The 21,278-nt window shown below is 41.1% G+C and overlaps 1 protein-coding gene across 1 annotated transcript in view; it reads left to right on the forward strand.

The window, feature by feature from the left end:
- dusp22a (dual specificity phosphatase 22a) overlaps window positions 1-21,278 on the forward strand; it is a 112,923-nt gene that overhangs the window by 6,166 nt on the left and 85,479 nt on the right. The window contains exons 2-3 of the mRNA XM_060837972.1: window positions 11,065-11,098; window positions 18,467-18,549. Of these exons, the coding sequence (XP_060693955.1) occupies window positions 11,065-11,098; window positions 18,467-18,549 (117 nt within the window). The remainder of the gene's footprint in view (window positions 1-11,064; window positions 11,099-18,466; window positions 18,550-21,278) is intronic.

Genomic DNA, 21,278 nt, shown 5'->3' on the forward strand with positions numbered 1-21,278 from the left:
TAGACTGTGCAGTCTGTTCTGACCTTCGGCATCTTTTTATTATTTCTCCCTCCTGTCTTTCGCGATACATTTTTTATAGTCCTATCTTATTCATTATACTGGTTCCGCTTCTTCATCTTATTAACCTCTACCATCTCATCACAAGCTGACCTGCTGCTCCAGTTTCCACCCTTTTTCTACACCAGTTTAAACCCTCCTGTGTGGCTCTAGCAAACCTCCCAGCAAGGATATTGGTGCTCCTCCAATTTAGCTGCAACCTGTCCTTTTTGTACAAGTCCCACCTATCCTGGAAGAGTTGCCAGTGATCCAGATATCTGAAGCCCTTCCTTGTACATCAGTGTGATCAGCTGTACTATTTTCTTATTTCTGGCCTCATTAGGGAATAATCACGAGTACACAGTTCCTGACTACCACCTTTCACCTGCACTTTGAGCATCCCTGCTGTACAACAGAGCCAGCTGCCATGCCACTGCTTTGACTGTTGCTGTCACCATCTTATGATAGGGAATGCCCCCCAGCAGTACCCAAAACGGTATACATATTAGAGAGGGGGATAGCCACTGACTCCCACCCCTTCTACAGTCACCCATCTATCTGTCTCAACCTTGGGATTGAAACTTCCATCTAAGACACTTTCTACCTTCTACATGCTCCTAAGTCTAAATGATGCTCCAACCAATCCATGTGGTCTGACAGGAACTGCAGTTGCACACATTTGCTGCAGATGTAGTTGTCAGAGGTGTTTGAATTGCCTTGATTTCCCACATCTCACAGGAGAAGCATACCATCCCACACAGGCTACTGGATTTAAAAATAATTACTTTAATAAAGGAATAAATCTTAGCTAGTTATTTAAATTACAGTTATTACTTACTAGCCAAGAGACTGACTGAATATATTGTCAAGTACGATACTCTGCACGGCAGTCAAATTCTTAATACTTCAAACCGGTAAAGCTGTGAAAGAGTTAAAAATTTGAACATGGGGTAAGAAAAGAAATCCCTGATTAATACTCATTTTTTAATTTCAACACATAGTTTGCTCATAAAAAAATTCAGTTGTGGGTAAAGTGTTGGAAAGGGTTATAAGAGATAGGATTTATAATCATCTAGAAAGAAATAAGTTGACTAGGGATAGTCAACACGGTTTTATCAAGGGTAGGTCGTACTTCACAAACGTTATTGAGTTATTTGAGAAGGTGACCAAATAGGTGGATGAGGGTAAAGCAGTTGATGTGGTGTATATGGATTTCAGTAAGGCATTTGATAAGGTTCCCCACGGTAGATTATTGCACAAAATACAGAGGCATGGGATTCAGGGTGATTTAGTGGTTTGGATCAGAAACTGTCTCTCTGAAAAAAGACAGAAGATAGTGTTGATGGGAAATATTCATCCTGGAGTTCAGTTACTAGTGGTGTACCTCAAGGATCTGTTTTGGATCCACTGCTGTTGTCATTTTTATAAATGATCTAGATGAGGGCATAGAAGGATGGGTTAGTAAATTTACGATGACACTAAGGGTCGTAGAGTTATGGATAGTGACGAAGGATGTTGTAGATTACAGAAGGACATAGATAAGCTGCAGAGCTGAGGTGAGAGGTGGAAAATGGAGTTTAATGTGGAAAAGTGTGAGGTGATTCACTTTGGAAGGAACAACAGGAATATAGAGTACTGGGGCTGATGGAAAGATTATTGGTACTGTCGATGAGCAGAGGGTTCTCGGTGTCCAGGTGCATAGATCTTTGAAATATGTCACCCAGATTGATAGGGTTGTTAAGAAGGTGTACGGTGTGTTAGCTTTTATTAGTAAAGGAATTGAGTTTTGGAACCATGAGGTTTTGCTGCAGCTATACAAAACTCTGGTGCGGCTGCACTTGCAGTATTGTGTGCAGTTCTGGTCAGCACATTATAGGAAGGATATGGAAGCTTTGGAAAGGGTTCAGAGGAGATTCACTAAGATGTTGCTTGGTGTGGAGGAAAGGTCTTATGAGGAAAGGCTGAGGGACTTGAGGCTGTTTTCATTAGAGAGAAGAAGGTTGAGAAGTGACTTAATTGAGACAAATAAGATAACGGAGGGCTAGATAGGATGGACAGTGATAGCCTTTTTCCTTAGGTAGCAATGGCTAGCACAAGAGGACATAGCTTTAAATTGAGGGGTGATAAAAATAGGACAGATGTCAGCAGTCATTTCTTTACTCAAAGAGCAGTAGGAGTGTGGAATGCATTGCCTGCAACAGTAGTAGACTCACCAACATTAAGGGCATTTAAATGATCATTGGATAGGCATATGACTGAGAATGGAACAGTGTAGGTTAGATGGGCTTCAGATTGGTTGAAGAAGGGCTCATGCCCGAAACGTTGATTCTCCTGCTCCTTGGATGCTGCCTGACCTGCTGCGCTTTTCCAGCAACACATTTTCAGCTCTGATCTCCAGCATCTGCAGTCCTCACTTTCTCCTTCAGATTGGTTTCACAGGTTGCTGCAATATTGAGGGCCAAAGGGCCTGTACTGTGCTGTAATGTCCTCTGTTCTCTGTTCTAACTGGAGAAAGCATCTGCAGTCCTCACTTTCTCCTTCTAACTGGAGAAAGACAAACATTACATTTGGTTTTACATCATGAGGCACAGAACACAAAAACAGTGATGGTATGTTGAACTTGTGGCACAGGGCAACATGCCCTTTCAAATACATGTTGTAGTTTGGAGCCAAGGTCAATGCTCCAACAATCTTTCCACCACATAGCTGACCAAGAATCTCTCCTATTCTTACTACTTGTCATTAGTGTATGATGGAAGGATTTGGTGATTGATGCTCAATCTGTGGGCCAGAATTATGAATACACATTCCTTATCCATCAAATCCCAGAGTAGGATTTGAGCCTGCAGTTTCTGACTCAGAGGCATGGATGTTTGCCACTGCACCACCAAGACCTCCTGTGCTGAATTTTAACAGGCTGCTAATTATATTGCAGCTGAAAAACTGCAGTTTTTCCAACTCCATTGTTGATAGGATATAATAATGCTTAAAAATATAGACCATTTCACTTTGGGCTACTGAGGAAGTCTGAAGGATATTGATTAAATGTCTAATTGAAAAGATGACTCCTCTGTTAAGGCACAAGTCCCTCAGTACTACATAGAAGTGTCAGTCTAGATTATTTACCCAATAACCTGAAGTGAGATCTGTACTCCTAATCTCTGATTCAGAGGTGAGACTGGTAGGATTCAACTCTGACAACACTTCAAAATATTTGGGTGAATGTAAAATACTTTGGGGCATTCTGACATTGTGAAAGGTGTCATATAAACGCATCTTGATGCTTGTTTTCCCACCTGAGCTAAGACAGATATGTATCTTGTCATTAGCAGTTGGGAGCAGATGATTTTTGTTTGATGGCAGAATGCACAACTTACACACAATGAACACAAAACATTTGTTAAACTTCACCTGTAAACTGGCCAGAAAGCTCATTTTTCAAATCAGTGACATGAAAATAGAGGCCTGGCATCCCAGTTTAGATAGATGTTACAGTAGACGAACTATGTTACTTGCTGACAGTGTGCGGTTGGCTGAACTCTTTGCATCTCGGAATATACAGCCAAGGGAGAAAACTGAGAGCATTTATAATGATTGGAAGTCCATCCAGGGTGTGATAATAAAAGCTGACTGCAAACATCTTCTCCTTTCTTGGCAAGTGTGCAAGTTAAGTGCATTTCTTTGTAAAGGTCAGTTTATGGTCAGACTGCCATGCATGTTCTAGAAGTTGCTGAAGCATTAGCCAAGAAGTGTCTGTTTCACAGGGTATGCAGCTCCTGCATATTGAGGACAGGATGCTTCTTTCCATAATGCTTCCTCAAAGATGCACTGTTCACATGAGTGCATTGCCACAGCAACTAGTTGTGGCTCCCTGTCCATGGCCATTCATGGGCATTAGCACAAATCACAGGTGCTTTTAAGCTGTGGTGGGAAAAATAACCTCATTAAAGTTGGCTCCTCCCCAGAGGCATTTAGCAGCAGGGCTTCCTGGATGTTTGGTAATTCTACATCTCACATTTTGACCAGGAGAGCAGAGACCAATTGTAGTTCCTCCACGCTACTGTTCTGACTGACCTCAGCAAACTGGGAACAGGATAGGAATCAAGATATGAAACATTCATATGGCACCATTGACATAAGGAAATGTTTGCAAAGGACTTCACAGGAATGTAATAAGGGAGATTTTGACACTGAGCCATAAACAAAGACTTTATGACAGGTGATGAGGAGCTTGGTCAAGCACTAGAGCAGCATGGAGATGGCAGGATTTTGATGGAGCTGGAGAAGGTAACCAAGATAGTGAGAAGTGGAGTCATGGAGGGATTGGGAATCAGGGATTGATATTTAAAATCAAGTTATTGCTTAATTAGGCTTTACTTAGGAGCAGTGAGCACAAGAGTGACGGATGAGCAGGACTTAGTGAGAATTAAGCAGCAAAGGATTTCAACTTGAGAGTGATGAAGGGCTCTGGCCCAAAACGTCAATTTTCCTTCTCCTCAGATGCTGCCTGACCTGCAGTGCTTTTCCAGCAACACACACTCAACTCAGAGCTCCAGCATCTGCAGACCTCACTGTCTCCAAGCACAGGGTTTTGATTAACTCGTGTTTATGGACAGTCATAAATTAGATTTGCCCAAAAAGTATTTGAGAAAGCCTGATATTTGATAACACTGTTCAGGTTGGATCATTTTTAACATCATTATAAACCTCTCCCAATCTGAGCTTCAGATACCATGCTGGACGCTAATGTATTACAAGTTGCTGCAGGACCTAGCATGCTGTGTGGGTAAATATATGGTGTAAAATGAACTCTAGCTGCTGAGGGAGTGAGGTGTCAGATATTAAAGTGAGGGTTTGACATCTGTTAGGTTACTAGCATATTCCTGTGAAGTGCAATACGACCTGTCACTCACTGCATTGATATGAAGGTGTAGTGGGGGTGGGGTGGTGGGGGGGGGACAGGTGTAACACAGTACAACCATAAAACTACTCCTTGTTTAGCTGACAACTGAAATCAAAATCTTCAGTCCAAAGATCTGTGGGGTTATGTCCTTCAATGCTAGACAGAAGACATTTACCTTCTGTAGCATTGTGTTATTGTGGCAGTTTTTAATGTTGCACCAATTGTAATTAGAGGACAAGGACTAAATGGACTAGGATGTACAAATAGAATTTAAAGTTAATATTCTTATTTTATATTAAATATTAAATGGAGGAACATATGATAAGTTAGGGATATAAACGAAAGGTATTTTGAAGATGGAGTATTGGCAGACACAAATCAAGGGGCTACAGTTCCACCACAGTCAGTGCATTGTAATTATTGTAATGACATCTTCAACAGATAGTTTCCATTGTAAATGTGGATATGAGAATTTTTAAGGAGAAAATGGACCTAAAAAAGGAGACCGAACATGATAACAGACTGATGGTATCCTATTAATTCATCTGATTCAGTTGAATTTACGTCAGCCTTACTAGGAAATGTGTGAATAGGTAAAAGGAAGTGTGTTTGGATCTGACATATTTAATACATTGCAGGTGATAGCACACAATGCATGTTGAAATAAATCAAGCAAAATGATCTTTTAACACAAAATAATTTCCTTTGCATTTAGAAATGACATAACTTGGAGTTGGTCCTTAATGAATCTGCTACATTGATTGATTGAAAATGATGAATCGCCAATGTACTCATGTATTGAGTGAGCATTCATCCCAATCCAGAAATGTTTGTTCACACTGACACGTGCATACTCAGCGTTTACTCTTTGACACACTCTGTTTGCTCACTGCCAAGGTAACATACATAGACACAAAACATACTTACTCTACACCTTTACTCACTCTACACCTTACATTCAGTCACAACCTCATCCATTATTTTTCTAAGACCAAAAGAGCATTTTTATGGATTCCTTGGCCCTCTTTTTTTCTTCCTCAGAGCTATAACTTCGTGGCAAATGAAGAGAAGCCCGAGTATCAATCTAGGAATAGACTGTGAGCATCAACTCTAGTTTTCAACTGGGAGACATAGCAAGATTGGACGATGTTACTTCTGGTTAGCTAAATGCAGGACTTCACATCTGGCCCTATGGAAGAGGAAAGTTGATACATGAAGCCAGGATTACTGCAAATATTTAATGCTGACAAAGTTCACTCATAGGGCTGAATTTAATGAGATGGGATACATGGCGAGTGAGGTGAAGTAATTGTGTGGGAGGTGGAATTTGAATATGCTGGTATGAAAAGTAAACTTAATGGTGCCACATGACAGATCAGGGTTCATGCTGTACTACTGCAGATGCTGACCTGTAATATGTTTGCATAATGCGAATGTTCATTATCTTAAAACTTTACAAACCTTTCAGATTAAGTCAGTATCACACAGGAACCACATGACACTCATAACTGTGCTGAAGCTGACAAACTCATTGGGATGATGGCATGATTAAAAATGGTGGGCACTAATTGGCATTGTGCCTGAGGTGAATGGTTGAAATTGTTAATTTCAGCAGCACCAAGGGAGGGGACCTGGAGAATGACAAATTGAATGAGGGGGTCAGGACAGTCAAGAGCAAATCAGGAATGAGGAGGGTTCAGTTAGGGCCATGGGCAAAACCAGTAAGGTTTGGGAAGAACAGCAGGTCGGCTCAGGGCATGGAGGAATGGAACTGGGCTGTGAAGGAGGTCAGGAGCTGGGATTGGGGTGACCGATCACTGAGTGGGAAGGGTCTTGATTCTGATGATGGGAGTTATTAATGAAGGTTAATTAAATGTAGGGCACGGTTAATACAGTCGTGTTTGAGTCAAAATCAAGATGCTGTCAGGCAGATGGAATGCTCAGTCACAAGACAGTTTGATTTATTAATGGGACAGCGTCAGTCTGAATATTTGAAGATTTTGCTTAGATTAGAGGAGGAATGCTGATGAGTTAGGTTTTGGCTCATTGAGAGGCAATAGTATGTCCATCTCCATGGTGAAAGAGTCCAAGGTGATGATTGGAATTTCAATGATATGCCCACAGTTGTCATAAAGTAACCTCAAAGTTAAGAGAGGCATTTTGTGGTCTGGAATTCACAGGTGATTCAAAGGGATGGCTGGTGTTTTCTGCCATCGTTCCAAAGAATTTGACAGTATCATTACAGATGAGGATCACCCGTTACCAGGGCAAAGGGCTTCACAGCCATTCCCTGGAGTAGGTGGTATTCAAGTCTCCACTAGAACTCCCTGGGAACCACGAGCAACATCAGTAAATAATCATTGACATCATAAAGTCTGTACAGTGTGGAAGCAGGTCATTTGGTCCATTGAGTCCACACCGACCGTCCACAAAAGGATCCTGCACTGACCCACCCCTGTATCCTATAACCCAGCATTTTCCATGTCTACTCCAGCTAGCCTGCACATCTTTGGACAATATGGGCAATTTAGCAAAGCCAATCCACCTAACCTGCGCATCTTTGGACTGTGGAAGGAAACTGGAGCACCCAGAGGAAACCCACGCAGACACAGAGAACATGTGCAAATTCCACACAGAGTTACCCATGCATGGAGTCAAACCCAGGTTCCTGGTGTTATGAGGCAACAATACTAACCACTGAGCTAACATGCCACCCTTTTTTTTTGCCACAATCTTGGGAGAATTTATTTTTTCTCTCTCTGGAAGAACACAACTGAATAATGTATTTTACACTTACGTTAAGGACATACATTTGCTGTGCAAATCACTGGCTGCTGATTATACAAGAAATTCTGAATTCTCCTTGATAACATTATCAACATTTTAGTTTGGTATCAGTGTACTTATGTAACAGAACAATACGATACTTATAGGACCTGAGGCCATAATAGGACTTAGTTCAGGAAGATCAGAACAAACGTTATGATTTTTAGGTGTAATGTGTGAGTTGAAAATACAGGACCATCATAGCAGTTAAATTATAAGGGCAAATTTCATAAACTTCACTTGTATTGCCTGGAGTTTAGAAGATTGAGGGTGGAGGTAATTGAGATATTTAAAGTGTCATAAGAGTTCAAAGGTTGGATACAGATAAACTATTTACCCTAATGAGTGAATTAAGAACAAAGAACATAAAATCTGAGCTAGATGAGTTGGGAGATAAATCAGAAAGCATTTATTTTCTCCCTCAAGAGGATTGCAGACATATAGAATTTTCTCCCTCAAGACGGTGTCAACTGGAAGGATTTCCATTGTCTAGCCATCTAATTGATTTGCGACCACAGACAATGAACCTTGCAGTCATCCTCATGTTTTCCCCAGGAGTTCTCAGTTGTGGTCCTGCAGAGCTCTGCTGCTTTCAGAGCATTGAAAGGTCCCTACAAACCCAGATTGATGGTGGGACCTTCCAACAGCAACCTACCACGGTCATGGAATTGTATGTGTTTCATGTGCTTGCTGCTGGCCCTGTTAATTGTACCATTTGTTTCTGATTTGAAACTGTGGTGATCAAAAAAACCAGCAAACAGGAAGAGTAAACAAGCTGGGGTTCCTTAGTACTTGTCAGGAACACAGCAGGGAGCCATTGTTGCTGCTGACTTAAAGTATTGAAAGCAAAAAGTGTTATTCAAACCTAGGAGGTCAGTTAATGGCACAAAATGGTCATCATTTGAATGGATTGCCTCTTTTTCCATTTATTGCACTGTGGTGCTGCTTGATGTATGCCATCATGTCTGCTCCATTCAGCAAGGTGATGGCAAGCTGAGTAATGCCTGCTGTTTGCCATTTAGCATTGCTTTGAGAGTCAGTTCCTATTCCCAGACACTGCCCAGCACCACAAATCAGTGCTGAGTTGGCCTCTGGCTCAACTGGGAGTTCTGCAAGTTTGCAGATTTGTTGTGGGGCTGGGACTTAAAGGTGTTCCAGGTGTTGGGTTCCTGACCTCAGATTGAAAATCCATTCCCTTGTCTCCATGGTGGTGTCCTGCAGTTGAGGATACTCTGAGACTCGCTCAGTGTGTGACACACAGAGGAGTGAGTACATTGCATGTAGGTGCTGATGCTAAAACTAATCTCTGTGCCACTTCTGTATTTAAGCTAAAGCAGTTACCTTTGCATGTGTTTTATGATGGATCAGGACATTCAGTCCTGAAAGGTACAGAAGACATTTAATGTGTGAAGGATTAGTTCAGTCAGCTGTACCTGTTTCTTATCCATGTCAAGCCATTCACAAAAGAGCTGAATCTATGAGATTTGACAAAAGCCATAGATGTGAGCAGCTGTTGAGGTATACGAGCTGCATGTGAAATATCTTCAAATCCACGTCAAGTCATTGCTCAGTGTTTGTGTGGCTGTGAATTGTCAGCAGCAGGCAGCCATTGATTAGGATAGGCGTAGGGCAAAATTTTAAGTCAACCAACTAGAAATCATGACTTAGAAAGTTTGTTTCTAAGGGCTGTTTTCTCTGAAGTTACCAATATTCCTTGTTTCACGCTTCACCTCCTATGGCAAGGACTGTTTGGATCACTTGTGTAAAACACCTTAGTCCCAGCTTTGATGTAGTATTCCTTAAAGAGTTATGTCTATGTTTCTAACGTAGAGCAGATGTAAGGTATGTGTCTTTTATATGGTAGTGGTCTAAAAGAACGTACTGTGCAGTGAGGAGATGTGCCTTTGTACAGAATCATCGTTGAACATAGACTCCACATTATAATGTTTCTGATCCTGTCTTGAGTAGTCGGTATCTTGTGCATAGTGGTAGCTATCATAGAGCTTCAAAACACACTACGTTGCTCACTCCCAACAGTTCTGCCACTAATCACCAAATTTTAAAACTGAAATTGAATCTTCTAACCTGAGCACAATCTTTGCTTTCTCACTTACACTTCCTCAATCTTTGTTGATTATGTTCTGTATACAAACCTTGAGCTTTCCATCATCAAAGAAATGTGATTGCTGAATTGAGTAACGAATTTCAAGAGACTTTCACAAGCAAACACATAAAATTGCTGGAGAAATTCAGCAGGTCTGGCAGCATCTGTGGAGAGATGAAAGAGCAGTGCTCCAAAAGCTAGTGCTTCCAAATTATCCTGTTGGACTATAACTTTTTGTCGTGTGATTTTTAACTTTGTACACCCTAGTCCAACACCTGGCATCTCCAGATCATGTGGAGAGAGAAATGTTTCAAGTCCGGAAGTTCTGAAGAAGTCATTGCTGACTTGAAACGATAATTCCGTTTCTCTCTCTCCAGAGATGCCGCCAGACCTGCTGAGTTTCTCCAGCATTCTCTGTGTTCATTTCAGATTTCCAGTATCCACAGTATCTTACCTTTATTTGAGTGTTTAATTCACTCCCACTTCTCTGTCAGATATGTTCACTTTGACGAAGTTCTGCTCTTCTCTTAAACACACCATCATCTTGAGCTGCCAGTACCCAGTTGGTGCCTTAAGTAAATGATCATTCCTGGGATTTGAACCTGGGCACTGACATTATCAGTCTGTTCATTCACATAGGTAATCATTGCTGAACTTGATGTTTCATTCACCTGATCCGTATGTAGATCCATCTTTTGTGGAAGTTGCCCTCTGGCAAGTGAGAATAGACACTGCGAGCTGTTCCTTTATTCCTCTTGCCACCAAGAGTCAAGCCAAGAATCAAGAGGAGCTTTATTTTTCATATACAACCGATACGTAAAAGTGAGACAGCATTCCTCCAGGACAAAAAGTGCTACATGAACAGCACAAACTACACGATCATACAGAGAGTGGCATAAAGTGCATCAGAAGTGCAAAACATGCAACACTAACCGACATTTACCCTGGAACATTGTCTCTGCTGGGATTCATTAACAAAGTGCAGACTGGTTAATCAAAGCTAGTGCCACGTTTCTGTTTGTCAGGCTGAAAACCACACTACAATGCATATCAGTCTTATTTCTGATGGATGTGTTTGGTGTGCAGTGCAGAGCTGAGCTTGCTTAGAAATTAACTTACTTGTATCACTGAACTCACTGTAAGTTGTGCAACTATGCATTCTTGATTTAATAAAGAAATCTTCTTCTCTTACTAGGTTTTAGATGGTCTCTATCTTGGAAATATTAGAGGTAAGTGTGGCTATCATTTCTTAACTTGTTATCATGGTTACCATGGATTTAAACTGCATTATTGGTTCTTTAAGATTAGATTACTTACAGCGTGGAAACAGGCCCTTCAGCCCAACAAGTCCACACCGACCCGCTGAAGCGCACCCACCCAGTCCCATTCCCCTACATTTATCCCTTCACCTAACACTACGGGCAATTTAGTGTGGCCAATTCACCTAACCTGTACATTTTTGGACTGTGGGAGGAAACTGGAGCACCCAGAGGAAACCCACGCAGACATGGAGAGAATGTGCAAACTCCACACACTCAGTCGCCTGAGGTGGGAATTGAACCCGGGTCTCTGGCCACCGTGCCGCCCACTTTTTCAAATTCCACCATCTGCCTTGGCAGGATTCGAATCTGGGTCCCCAGAACATTACCTGGGTCTCTGGGTTAACAGCCAAGTGACAATACCACTCGGTCATCACCTCCCTAATCTAATCTAAAAAAAAAGTTCTTTTGCCCATCATTAGAACAGAGCTACCAACTGCTATAAAATACAATGGCCAGTGCATTTTTTTTTACAAGTTAATAGTATTTCAGTCAATAGATCCATGGATGCTCCAAGACCGTTCGGCCCATCATGTCTGAGTCTGCTCTTTGTTGGAACCATCCAAAACTAATAGCAGCTCCCAGCTCCTTTCCAGTCACCGTGATTCTTCCTCCACTTCAAGTAGTTAGTCAGTCTTCCCTTAAAACTATCTCTGCTTCAACCACTTTCTGTGGCAAAGTACCTAATTTTCCAATAATCTGTCTGTAAGAATACTACTTTCTGATTCTTCATCACAGTATTGATCAATCACACCTCAGCCAGGAGGAATAATAACTCAGAGTTTTGTCAATGTCAATTTCAACCTCAAAGTTGAATTTCCATTTAGAATGTGTGTTGAGTATTAGAGTGATTCCTTCTTACGTTTGTTGGCATAAGTGAAAATAAGTGCTAGATTAAAATGGATGTACTGTTAGATTAAACTAATAAATTCAATAACAAATTCAGGAGGAACTCCTTTACTGAAAAACTGGTGAAATTGTCAAAATAGACAGTGAATGAAGTGGATCAGGTAGATAGTGTAGGAGCATTTAAGAGGAAATAAGATGGGTATCCAAGGAGAAAGGATTAGAAGGTAATGCTGAAAGGGTTACAAGTGCCAGGCAATGACTATCTTCAATATGAGATAAACTAATCATTGACTGTTGACATTCAACAACATTACCATCACTGAATCTCTCACTATCAACATACTGGAGCTACCATTGACCAGAAACTGAACTGGACTTGTTCCATGAATACAGTGGCTATAAGAGCAGGTCAGAGGCTAAGAATCTTGCAGCAAATAACTCACCTCCTGAATTCGCAAACCTTGTGCGTCACCTGCAAAGCATACGTCAGGAGTCCGATGCAATACTCTCCACTGCCTACATGGGTGCAGCTTCAACAACAGCCAAGAAGCTTTACATTGTTCAGAGCAAAGCAGCGTGCTGGATCAGCATGACATCTACAAATATTCACTCCCTCCACCACCGACATTCCATAGCATTGTGTACTATCTACAAGATGCACTGCACAAATTCATCAAGTACTTTCCGAACCCACGACCACTTCCACCTAGAAGGACAAGGGGAACAGGTACATGGGGAAAAAAACTGCAAGTTCCTCTCATAGCCATTCACCATCCTGACTTGAAGATGTATTCCTTTAGTGTCATTGGATCATAATCCTAGAATTTCCTCCTTAATAATATTGTGGGTCTATCTACAGCACATGGACTGCAGCCATTCGAGAAGGCTGCTCACCATTACCTTCTCCAGGGCAACTAGGGATGGGCAATAAATGCTGGCCAGTCAGAGAATCCCATGTCTCATGAATGAATAAAAATATGCAGTAGAGCAGAAGGAGCATAAACACCAGATATAAATTGTGCTTTACATTCTATGTAATAAAATGCATGTAGTAGCAATGTACACATCTTTCAAGTATTTTTCAATGCTTAATTGTTATTGGGCTGCTGAAGACTGGACAGCTAAAAAGATATGTATAACTTAATTGTTCTGTTATGGCATGCACCCAGTCTCCATTTCAGAGAAATGCTATAGAAACAGAGAGAGGAGGTTTTGTGTTTTCAGCCAACCATATATGACTGAAGAGCTGGAGAATTTTAAAATGTTTATATTGCCACAAAAACAACCCCCCAAATTTTGCAGGCAGATGAATTCAGAATGAAATGAAGTTAATTTAAAAGCAGAACAAGGTTGTTGTGGGATGACCTTACTTGAAGAGGTATACATTTGACAAGCCCATCAATCAGCAGTAAATGCTATAATTCCTGTCAGACCTCTCTTTTAGTGGGTACTTGAGCTAAACCATCAAGATGAAATTGACTATGATAGCCTTTTGGAATACTGCATTTAAATCTGGTCTCCCAGCTATTGTTAAACTTGAAAGAAAAGATTTATGAGGATGTTGCCGGGACTGGAAGGTCTGAGCTATAGGGAGAGGCTGAACAGGCTGGAGATACGGAGGCTGAGTGGGTGACCTTATAGAGGTTTATAATATCATGAGGATCTTGGATAAGGTGAATCGCTAAGGCCTTTTTCCCCAGTGGTAGGTCGAGTCTAAAAGTAGAAGGCATAGATTTAGAGTGAGAGGGGAAAGATTTGAAAGGAACTAAGGAGCAATTCTTTTCAAGCAGAGGTTGGTGTATGAAGTGAGCTGCCAGAGGAAGTGGTGGAGGCTTGTACAATTACAACATTTAAGTGCATTTGTATGGGTATATGAATAGGAAGGGTTTACAGGGATATGGGCCAAGTGCTGGCAAATGGAACTAGTTTAATTTAGGATAATTTGGTTGATATGGACAAGTTGGACTGAGGAACTGTACACCTGTACTATTCTATGACTAAAGGCAATTTTGTTTGTGACAATTTGAAATGCTCCATACTGATGAAGGGCTTTTGCCTGTACCATCGATTTTCCTGCTCCTTGGATGCTGCCTGGCCTGCTGTGTTTTTCCAGTACCTCTGTAATCTAGACTCTGGTTACTGTCACAGTCGGGAGTCTATCAGAATATTGCAGACAGCGATGGATGTTAGAGGGTACTGGGATGATTTGAAGAGAGAAGCATATGCCACATATTGGAATAGTGAATCTGCTGAGGTGGGACCCTCAAAGAGAAGTTAAAAATAACAGACATAACTTGAAGGCATGATTTTTTAAGCATCAGGTTTTTCTGATCTTACACATAGCCGAGAAAGCATAATTGAAATTGTAGTCAGTGATAACTTTCACAAAGCTATCAGATAAGTGCCTGAAGGGGTGTGTTTTATAGGACAATGAGGACTGAATGGGGGAGTGAGATCGATTGGATAGGTACTTTCAAGTGCCAGCACTTTTACCATGGACCAAACAGCCTCATGTTGTGAAGTCAGTCACCCAGTGGTATTATCACTAGACTATTGATCCAGAGACTCTGTGGTCTTGGGTTTGTGCTAATTGGTGTAATCTGAAATCTATAAAAATCTGGAATTAAGAGCCTAATGGTGACTATGAAGCCATTGATGATTGTTGGAAGAAAACCCATCTGGTTCCCTAACAACTATAGGAAAGGGAACTGCCATATTTACCTGCTCTGGCTGACATGTGCCTGTAGTCTGACAGCAATGTGGCTGACTCTCAACTATCCTCTGGCCAATTAGGGATGGGCAATTGAATACTGGCCTGGCTAGCGATGCTGTCTTCTTGTGAATGATTAAAAAAAAATTCTGTGCTGTATTCTGTATATGATTCAAGAAATAATATGTGAAGATCTACACTAACCTCTCTCTGCTGTCCCTAACTCAGAGTAGCACCATCTGTTGCAGCTCCATAAAACAGATGGGTGTTTTTTAAAAAATTTGTTGATTCTTGGGATGTTGGTGAGACCATGATTTACTGCCCATTAGTATATCCATTGAATGGCTTGCTGGCTTTTGCAAAGGGCAGTTAAGAGTCGACCTATGGGTCTTGAGTCATGTGTAGGTCAGACTGGGAAAGGATGGCAGATTTCTCTCTGTAAACAAACATTAGTGAACTACATTTTCACGAAATGAGTTAACTCATGGTTACCATTTAATGTGCATTTGGTTATTTGTGCTGTACTTAAAGGCATATCCATGTCTAATGCTTTAGTTTCTTAATGCAAGATTTGTTGAATTAAATTCCTCAATTACCATAGTGGGATTTGAATTCATGTCCCCAGGGTGGTAGTACAGGAACATCACCATTATTCTCTGATACCCCACTTTAATCTTGTACCAGGCTCACAGTGAACAATTGATTTCCTCATTTTATACAAAAATAAGGTATTTGGTTGCCTCATCTAGTTTTAGATCAATCTTTGTCACTTTCCACATTTCATTGATAAATAATGTTTACTGCATTTACTTCCTCTAGTGGGAGATCTCAGAATAAAATGCTAAATGCAAGTGGTAATTACGTTGAGGAGAAATTCATGTAGACAGATGGTGGAGGCTCCCCGTTTAGCTATATTTCACTTTGAAAGCTCACCACTTGTCCTGTGAGGTTTTCAGTACTTCCTGTGTGTATATTTAGTGTTATTGTGCAACTGTCAGCTTTAAACAACAGGATGTTAATCAGAGCTCAACCCTATTTGACTCCACATTACTTTGTCAACTTTCTATCCGCTGTCACTCCCTAAAGTACAGTGGGCCATTCAGCGCTGCAAGTCTGTTCTGTCATTCAGTTAGCTTGGGGTTCATTTGTCCCATTTACCTGCCTTCAAAATCCTTTCATATCATAACCTGACAAAAATCTATCAAACTCAGTTTTGAAATTTCCATTTGACCCTCAGCCTCACAGCTTGTCGAGTTTTAGATTTTCATTACCCTCCATGAGAATAACCGTTTCCTGATATCACCCTTTAATGGGCTAACTCTAATGTTAAGAGAATATCTGCTCACATGGATTTCCCCACTATAATAAATATAGCAAACTTTTTATTAACTGGTACATATAGGACCAGGAGTGTGCAGGTTGATCAAATACTCCCATTGATCAATATTAAAAACACACTCAGTAATGGAAATGTAATGCAGGGAGTATACACACCACTGTTACATTTTATTTTCAGCGTAAATCACTTAAATAATAATGTAATTGTTTAAATAATAATAACAATAGCATTTCTTTCTCTATCTCTACACCATTTAATCCCTTAATCGTTCTAACTATTTCAATAGGATCAGCACTTAATTCTCTACACTCAAGGAATTATCAACCTATATTTTGGGATATTGCAACATTTCTTTTCCCAAAGTGCTGAATGAGAAAGAGTTGCTTACAATTGTTTGGATTTTGTTGTAAGCCACAGAACACCTGAGCTAAGCAAGAGACATTGGTCAGACTGCAGCTGGAATACTTTGAAAAGGTTTAGTCCCCTTATCTAAGCAAAGATGTCTTGGTATTGGAGACAGCCCAGAGAAGTTTCGTGAGTCTGATCCTAGGTACGGAAGGATTTTCATTCATTCTGTAATCAATGGAGCTTCAAAGAATGGGAGGAGACCTCATTGAAATGAACTTAGACATTTCAATCTTATGGGACCTGACCAGGGCAGATGCAACAAGGTTACTTTTCTGTGGGAGCGTCTAGGACCAGAGGGCATAATCTCAAAGTAAGGAGTGGCCCATTTGAGACGGAGGTGGAGAGAGATATGTTCACTACCCTCCAGGAGAAAATGTGTGGAATTCTTTATATAGAAGGTTGAGTGCTTAAATAATTTCAAGATTGGGATAGTTTTTTTAATAAATATTTTTATTGAGAAAAAGATTTTGAATTTTTTTTACAAAATTACATAATTACTACAAAAAAGCGAAAAAATCTTATAATATAACAACAATAACAGTAACCAAACTACTAGTCTACTCCCCAAACAATTTAGAAGAAAGAAAAGAATAAAGAGAAATATAAACCTACACAAACTACATTTCAATAAATGACTAAGTCAAAAAGCAACTAAATGAAAGCGAATTGAACCAAGGTAAATTAAAGTGTGTTAAGTTACAACACTCAGCATAATCCCACCAAAGCTCCCCATTACTAGGAACATCATTTGGCAAAGCCGTAATTGTTTGGAATTCTTCCTCCCAGGGGCCCCCGGCCTGCCAGACACCTCTCATGGCTACACAAAGGCCCTGACCAATATAGCTCACAAGTCTGTGTCTGAACAGTTCAAAAAGGACCGCCACGTACTATGGGATAGATTTTTAATCAATAAGGAAATCAAGGGTTATGGGGAAAAGGCCGGAAAGTGGAGTGGAGGATTATCAAATTACCCATGATCCAATTGAATGGTGAGGTAAACTTGATGGGCTGAATAGCCTACTTCTATTCCTCATAGTCTTATAGGAGGAAAACAACATCAGCCTGAAGTCTTGCTCCTGACCACCCTCTGATGGCTGTTGAAGAGGGCCAATGCCCCTAGATTGTCAGGTTTTGGATCCACTGAGTTGGCCCCCATGGTTGTTAGCTCCTCATTAAATATTGGGAGAGAGTGATTCATACCCTCAGAACTGATCCCCAGTCAAACGTTAGTGGCTTCAGGAGAGAAGCAGAGAGAAGTAGTGGAAAAGGAAACAATTTCTTTCACGTCTGCTTTGAAAAAGACAGCCACAGAATTTTAGATGCATTGCACAGCGTCTAGAGTTAAGGGTCACACTGTTCTCCTGGGCTCTGGTTATTTCTTGCTGTTTTCATTATGCAATTGTCTTCATTTATTAATGAAATGGGACCATGTAAACAATTAGCTCAGGAGACTCCTGGAACAAGCAATGTTGTTGCCTTCTGTTCAAACGCTCAAGAGAATAGGAATCCCTTCTCGTTGTGATTTATTTTTGGTGCATTTTACTAACATACAAGGATCAACAGGAAGATCTGTCTGCAGCCCCATTGTCTTCTGACACAGATTAGGTGGGATGTTTCATTTTGACAAAGGGTCCCACCCAAAACACATACCTTCAAAGGTCATCAATTCATTGTGTATTTCCAGTTTTCAGTTCTATTTTTGAGATTTCCAGTGTTTGTGTTTCTGTTTTATTGCCTATTTTGATCTTGGCTTATTCTCTTTACTGCAAACTGTGAAATGAGTTAACACTTAATTTTCGTAGAATGTCTCCAAATTGATGGATGCTTTCACTAATTATAATGCTACCCACATCCCACATTGTAGAATTTGATTCGCAAAATTGCAACTCACTCTTATTCTTTGCACAGTGTTGTGCTTATGTGGGTGTTTAATCATTATGAATGTGGTTTTTGTATTTGCTGTCACCCACAGACTCCCAGGACAAAGATAACCTTGTAAAGAATGGAGTTTCCCATGTCCTGTCTATCTGCCACAATGCCAAGCCTGTACTTGAGGTAAGCATCACAATTAGCAAGAGCTGCAACAGTTATATTTGTCCTATAGTAGTTTGCTGACATCAATGTGAACGTATTACTATAAAATGGGTTTTGGATTGGATTGACTTGTGATTAAGTGTTACCTGTGGTTCAGTGGGAAGATCCCTCACTCGACTCAGAAGCTTATTGGTTCAAGTACCACTCCAGCAGTTTGAGTACAAAGCTTGACAAGGCCTGAGGATGGTTCTCTAGTGTGCCCTGAGACAGTACTGCAGTGTTGAAGTGACAGTCTTTGGGATTGGGCATTAGGTGGATTCAAAAGCTCCCATGACAATCTAGAAGAAGAGCAGGAGAGTTACTCTTGGTGTCCTAGCCAATATCTTTTTTTTTGATGTTACTAAAATCGTTATCCGGTCATTATCATATTTTGTTTTGTGGGAACTTACTGTGTACAATCAGGCTGCTATGGTTCCTCCATTATAACAGTTCTGAAGTACCTTGGTACATTCTAAGGTAATGAAAGGCTTAACACATACAGTATGTAGGTTCTTCCTTTGAATAGCTGCCTCTTGTTCAAAATGTCACCTTAACATAATGCTGGCTACTATCTACGGCAACCCACCCGAATAGTTTGGGTGGGGTGGGGGGATTATGGAAGTCTGCTGAGGACACTATTGGCTGCCTTTCAGATGGCTACCTCTCCCCTTCAGGAATAGCCAATCTCACCTCAAAGAACTGCTGGTCATTCAGGTGGCTGCCTCTAGTGATACCATACTCAAGCAAGGAGGAGATGAACTGCATTCTGAGGAAGAGTTATTGGACCAGAAGCATTAACTCTGATTTCTCTCCATAGATGCTACCAGACCTGCTGAGTTTTTCCAGCAATTTCTGTTTTTGCTTATAATTTCCAGCATCCACAGTTCTTTCGGTTTTTATTCATGAGGTAAACTGCGATTGATTAAAATGTTGCAAGCCTCAAGGAGATGGGGAGGGGGGTTGCATGGGGAAGGGTTTGGGGGTGAGTCCTATATTTTTGCCCACTGATGGACCAATGGGGCCAGATTAAATAATTGGGACCCCTAGTGCCCAGCACCAACCTGTGCAGGGAAACCCACCAGCTTGGTTGCTCAGTTTGGGTCCCTTTCTCCATCAACTCAGATCCAAGTGATGATGGGAATGAGACCAGAAGTGGCTCACCCAATGCTTTGCCTGCCTAAAGCAAAATTGTAATTTGTGTTGGTTGTCAGATTGGCGAAGAAGGGGTTGTGTGGCATTGATAGCATGGTACCCTAACCTACAGGGCTACCCATCTGTTTATATACTCATGTAAGGTTCAGCCTCACCAGAAGGTGTCCACATTTGATTTGCGCTGAGATTTAGTTCCTTGGCCCCTGAGTGTTGTCGATGACTCAGACTTTGTATCAAAACAAGTCACATGGTGCTCCATTGCAATCTGTATATCCATCTCAAGGGAACTGATGACAACCAATTCATTGCATCCCAACCTGTGCACGTCATCTCCATGCACTGGACAAATTCACACGGCCATGGGGCATTTATAGAGTGGTCCCTGACTAACTGGAAGAGGAGGTGGTCAATAAGGGTAGATTAACAATAAGGTTGGGTTGGGGTTGGGCTGAGGAATTTGAGTGGACATTGAGTTCACTACAGTTTCCGGTCAGAAGAAAAGGAGAATGGAGTGTCTCATGACAGAGCTCAAGAATCTATAACTCTTTTCAGTTCTGAAAAATGATGCAGAAGCTGATGAGAATATTTAATACAATTCAACCTGATTTAAAATCTTTAAAAAAAAGTGTCTGTTTCTCTTTGCAAACTATTTTCCCTTTTCAGATTAAAATCTCACCACAGCCGTTTCCATGTGGACTCTCCCAGTGCCACCCAGTTTCTGCCAATGTGAGAACAACTTATGGTCATTGATCATTATGTTGTTTCCTTCATCCATTTTCCGAGGGAAGGAAGGGTCTCATGCTGTGTCTTCCCAGGTTGGAAAGACTGACATGAGTGGGGACATTTTACTGTGTGATGGAAACAGCCACAAATCCATAAATCATCACTCAGCACACGTTTTGAAGAGATGAAAAGCTTATGCCCGAAACACCAACTCTCCTGCTCCTCAGATGCTGCCTGACCTACTGTGCCTTTCCAGCGCCACACTTTTCGATACCCTTTGAAGAATCTTATTTCAGTCATTTTAAGCAGAATACCCATTATTGCCTACATGGAAAAGGGCCACCCCACAATTTCACAGAGTCTGAGGGTGATACAATGCAATGGGCGGCTGTTTGGCCCATCACAACCATGCTGGCTCTTTGAAAGACCCATCCAGTGAATCACTGTCCCTTGTTCCTTCCTTGCCTTTCGATTTTTAATGTTCTACCTTGCACATAATAAGATAAGATGTTAAGATATTTAGTTGGTTGCTAATTTGGTCCAGGGGTTTGCTGAAAGAAGCTAAATTCCAGTACAACTGCTATTTCTTTGAGATAGAGTCAAGAGTGTAGTGCTGGAAAAACACGGCAGGTCAGGCAGCATCTGACGAGCAGGAGAATCGACATTTCAGGCAAATGGAGTCAGTGCCATTGCTCACTAACTCGGGATTTCACTGTCTGATTTAACCCTGCTAGTCTTGGTTTTCCTGGGAAAACGCTTGTGAGCATTTGATATCCTCTCAAGGATACAATATCATGATCAATGACCATAAGTTGTTCTGACATTGGCAGAAACTG

The sequence above is a fragment of the Hemiscyllium ocellatum genome, chromosome 17 (assembly GCF_020745735.1).
Source record: "Hemiscyllium ocellatum isolate sHemOce1 chromosome 17, sHemOce1.pat.X.cur, whole genome shotgun sequence".
Taxonomy (NCBI): Eukaryota; Metazoa; Chordata; class Chondrichthyes; order Orectolobiformes; family Hemiscylliidae; genus Hemiscyllium; species Hemiscyllium ocellatum.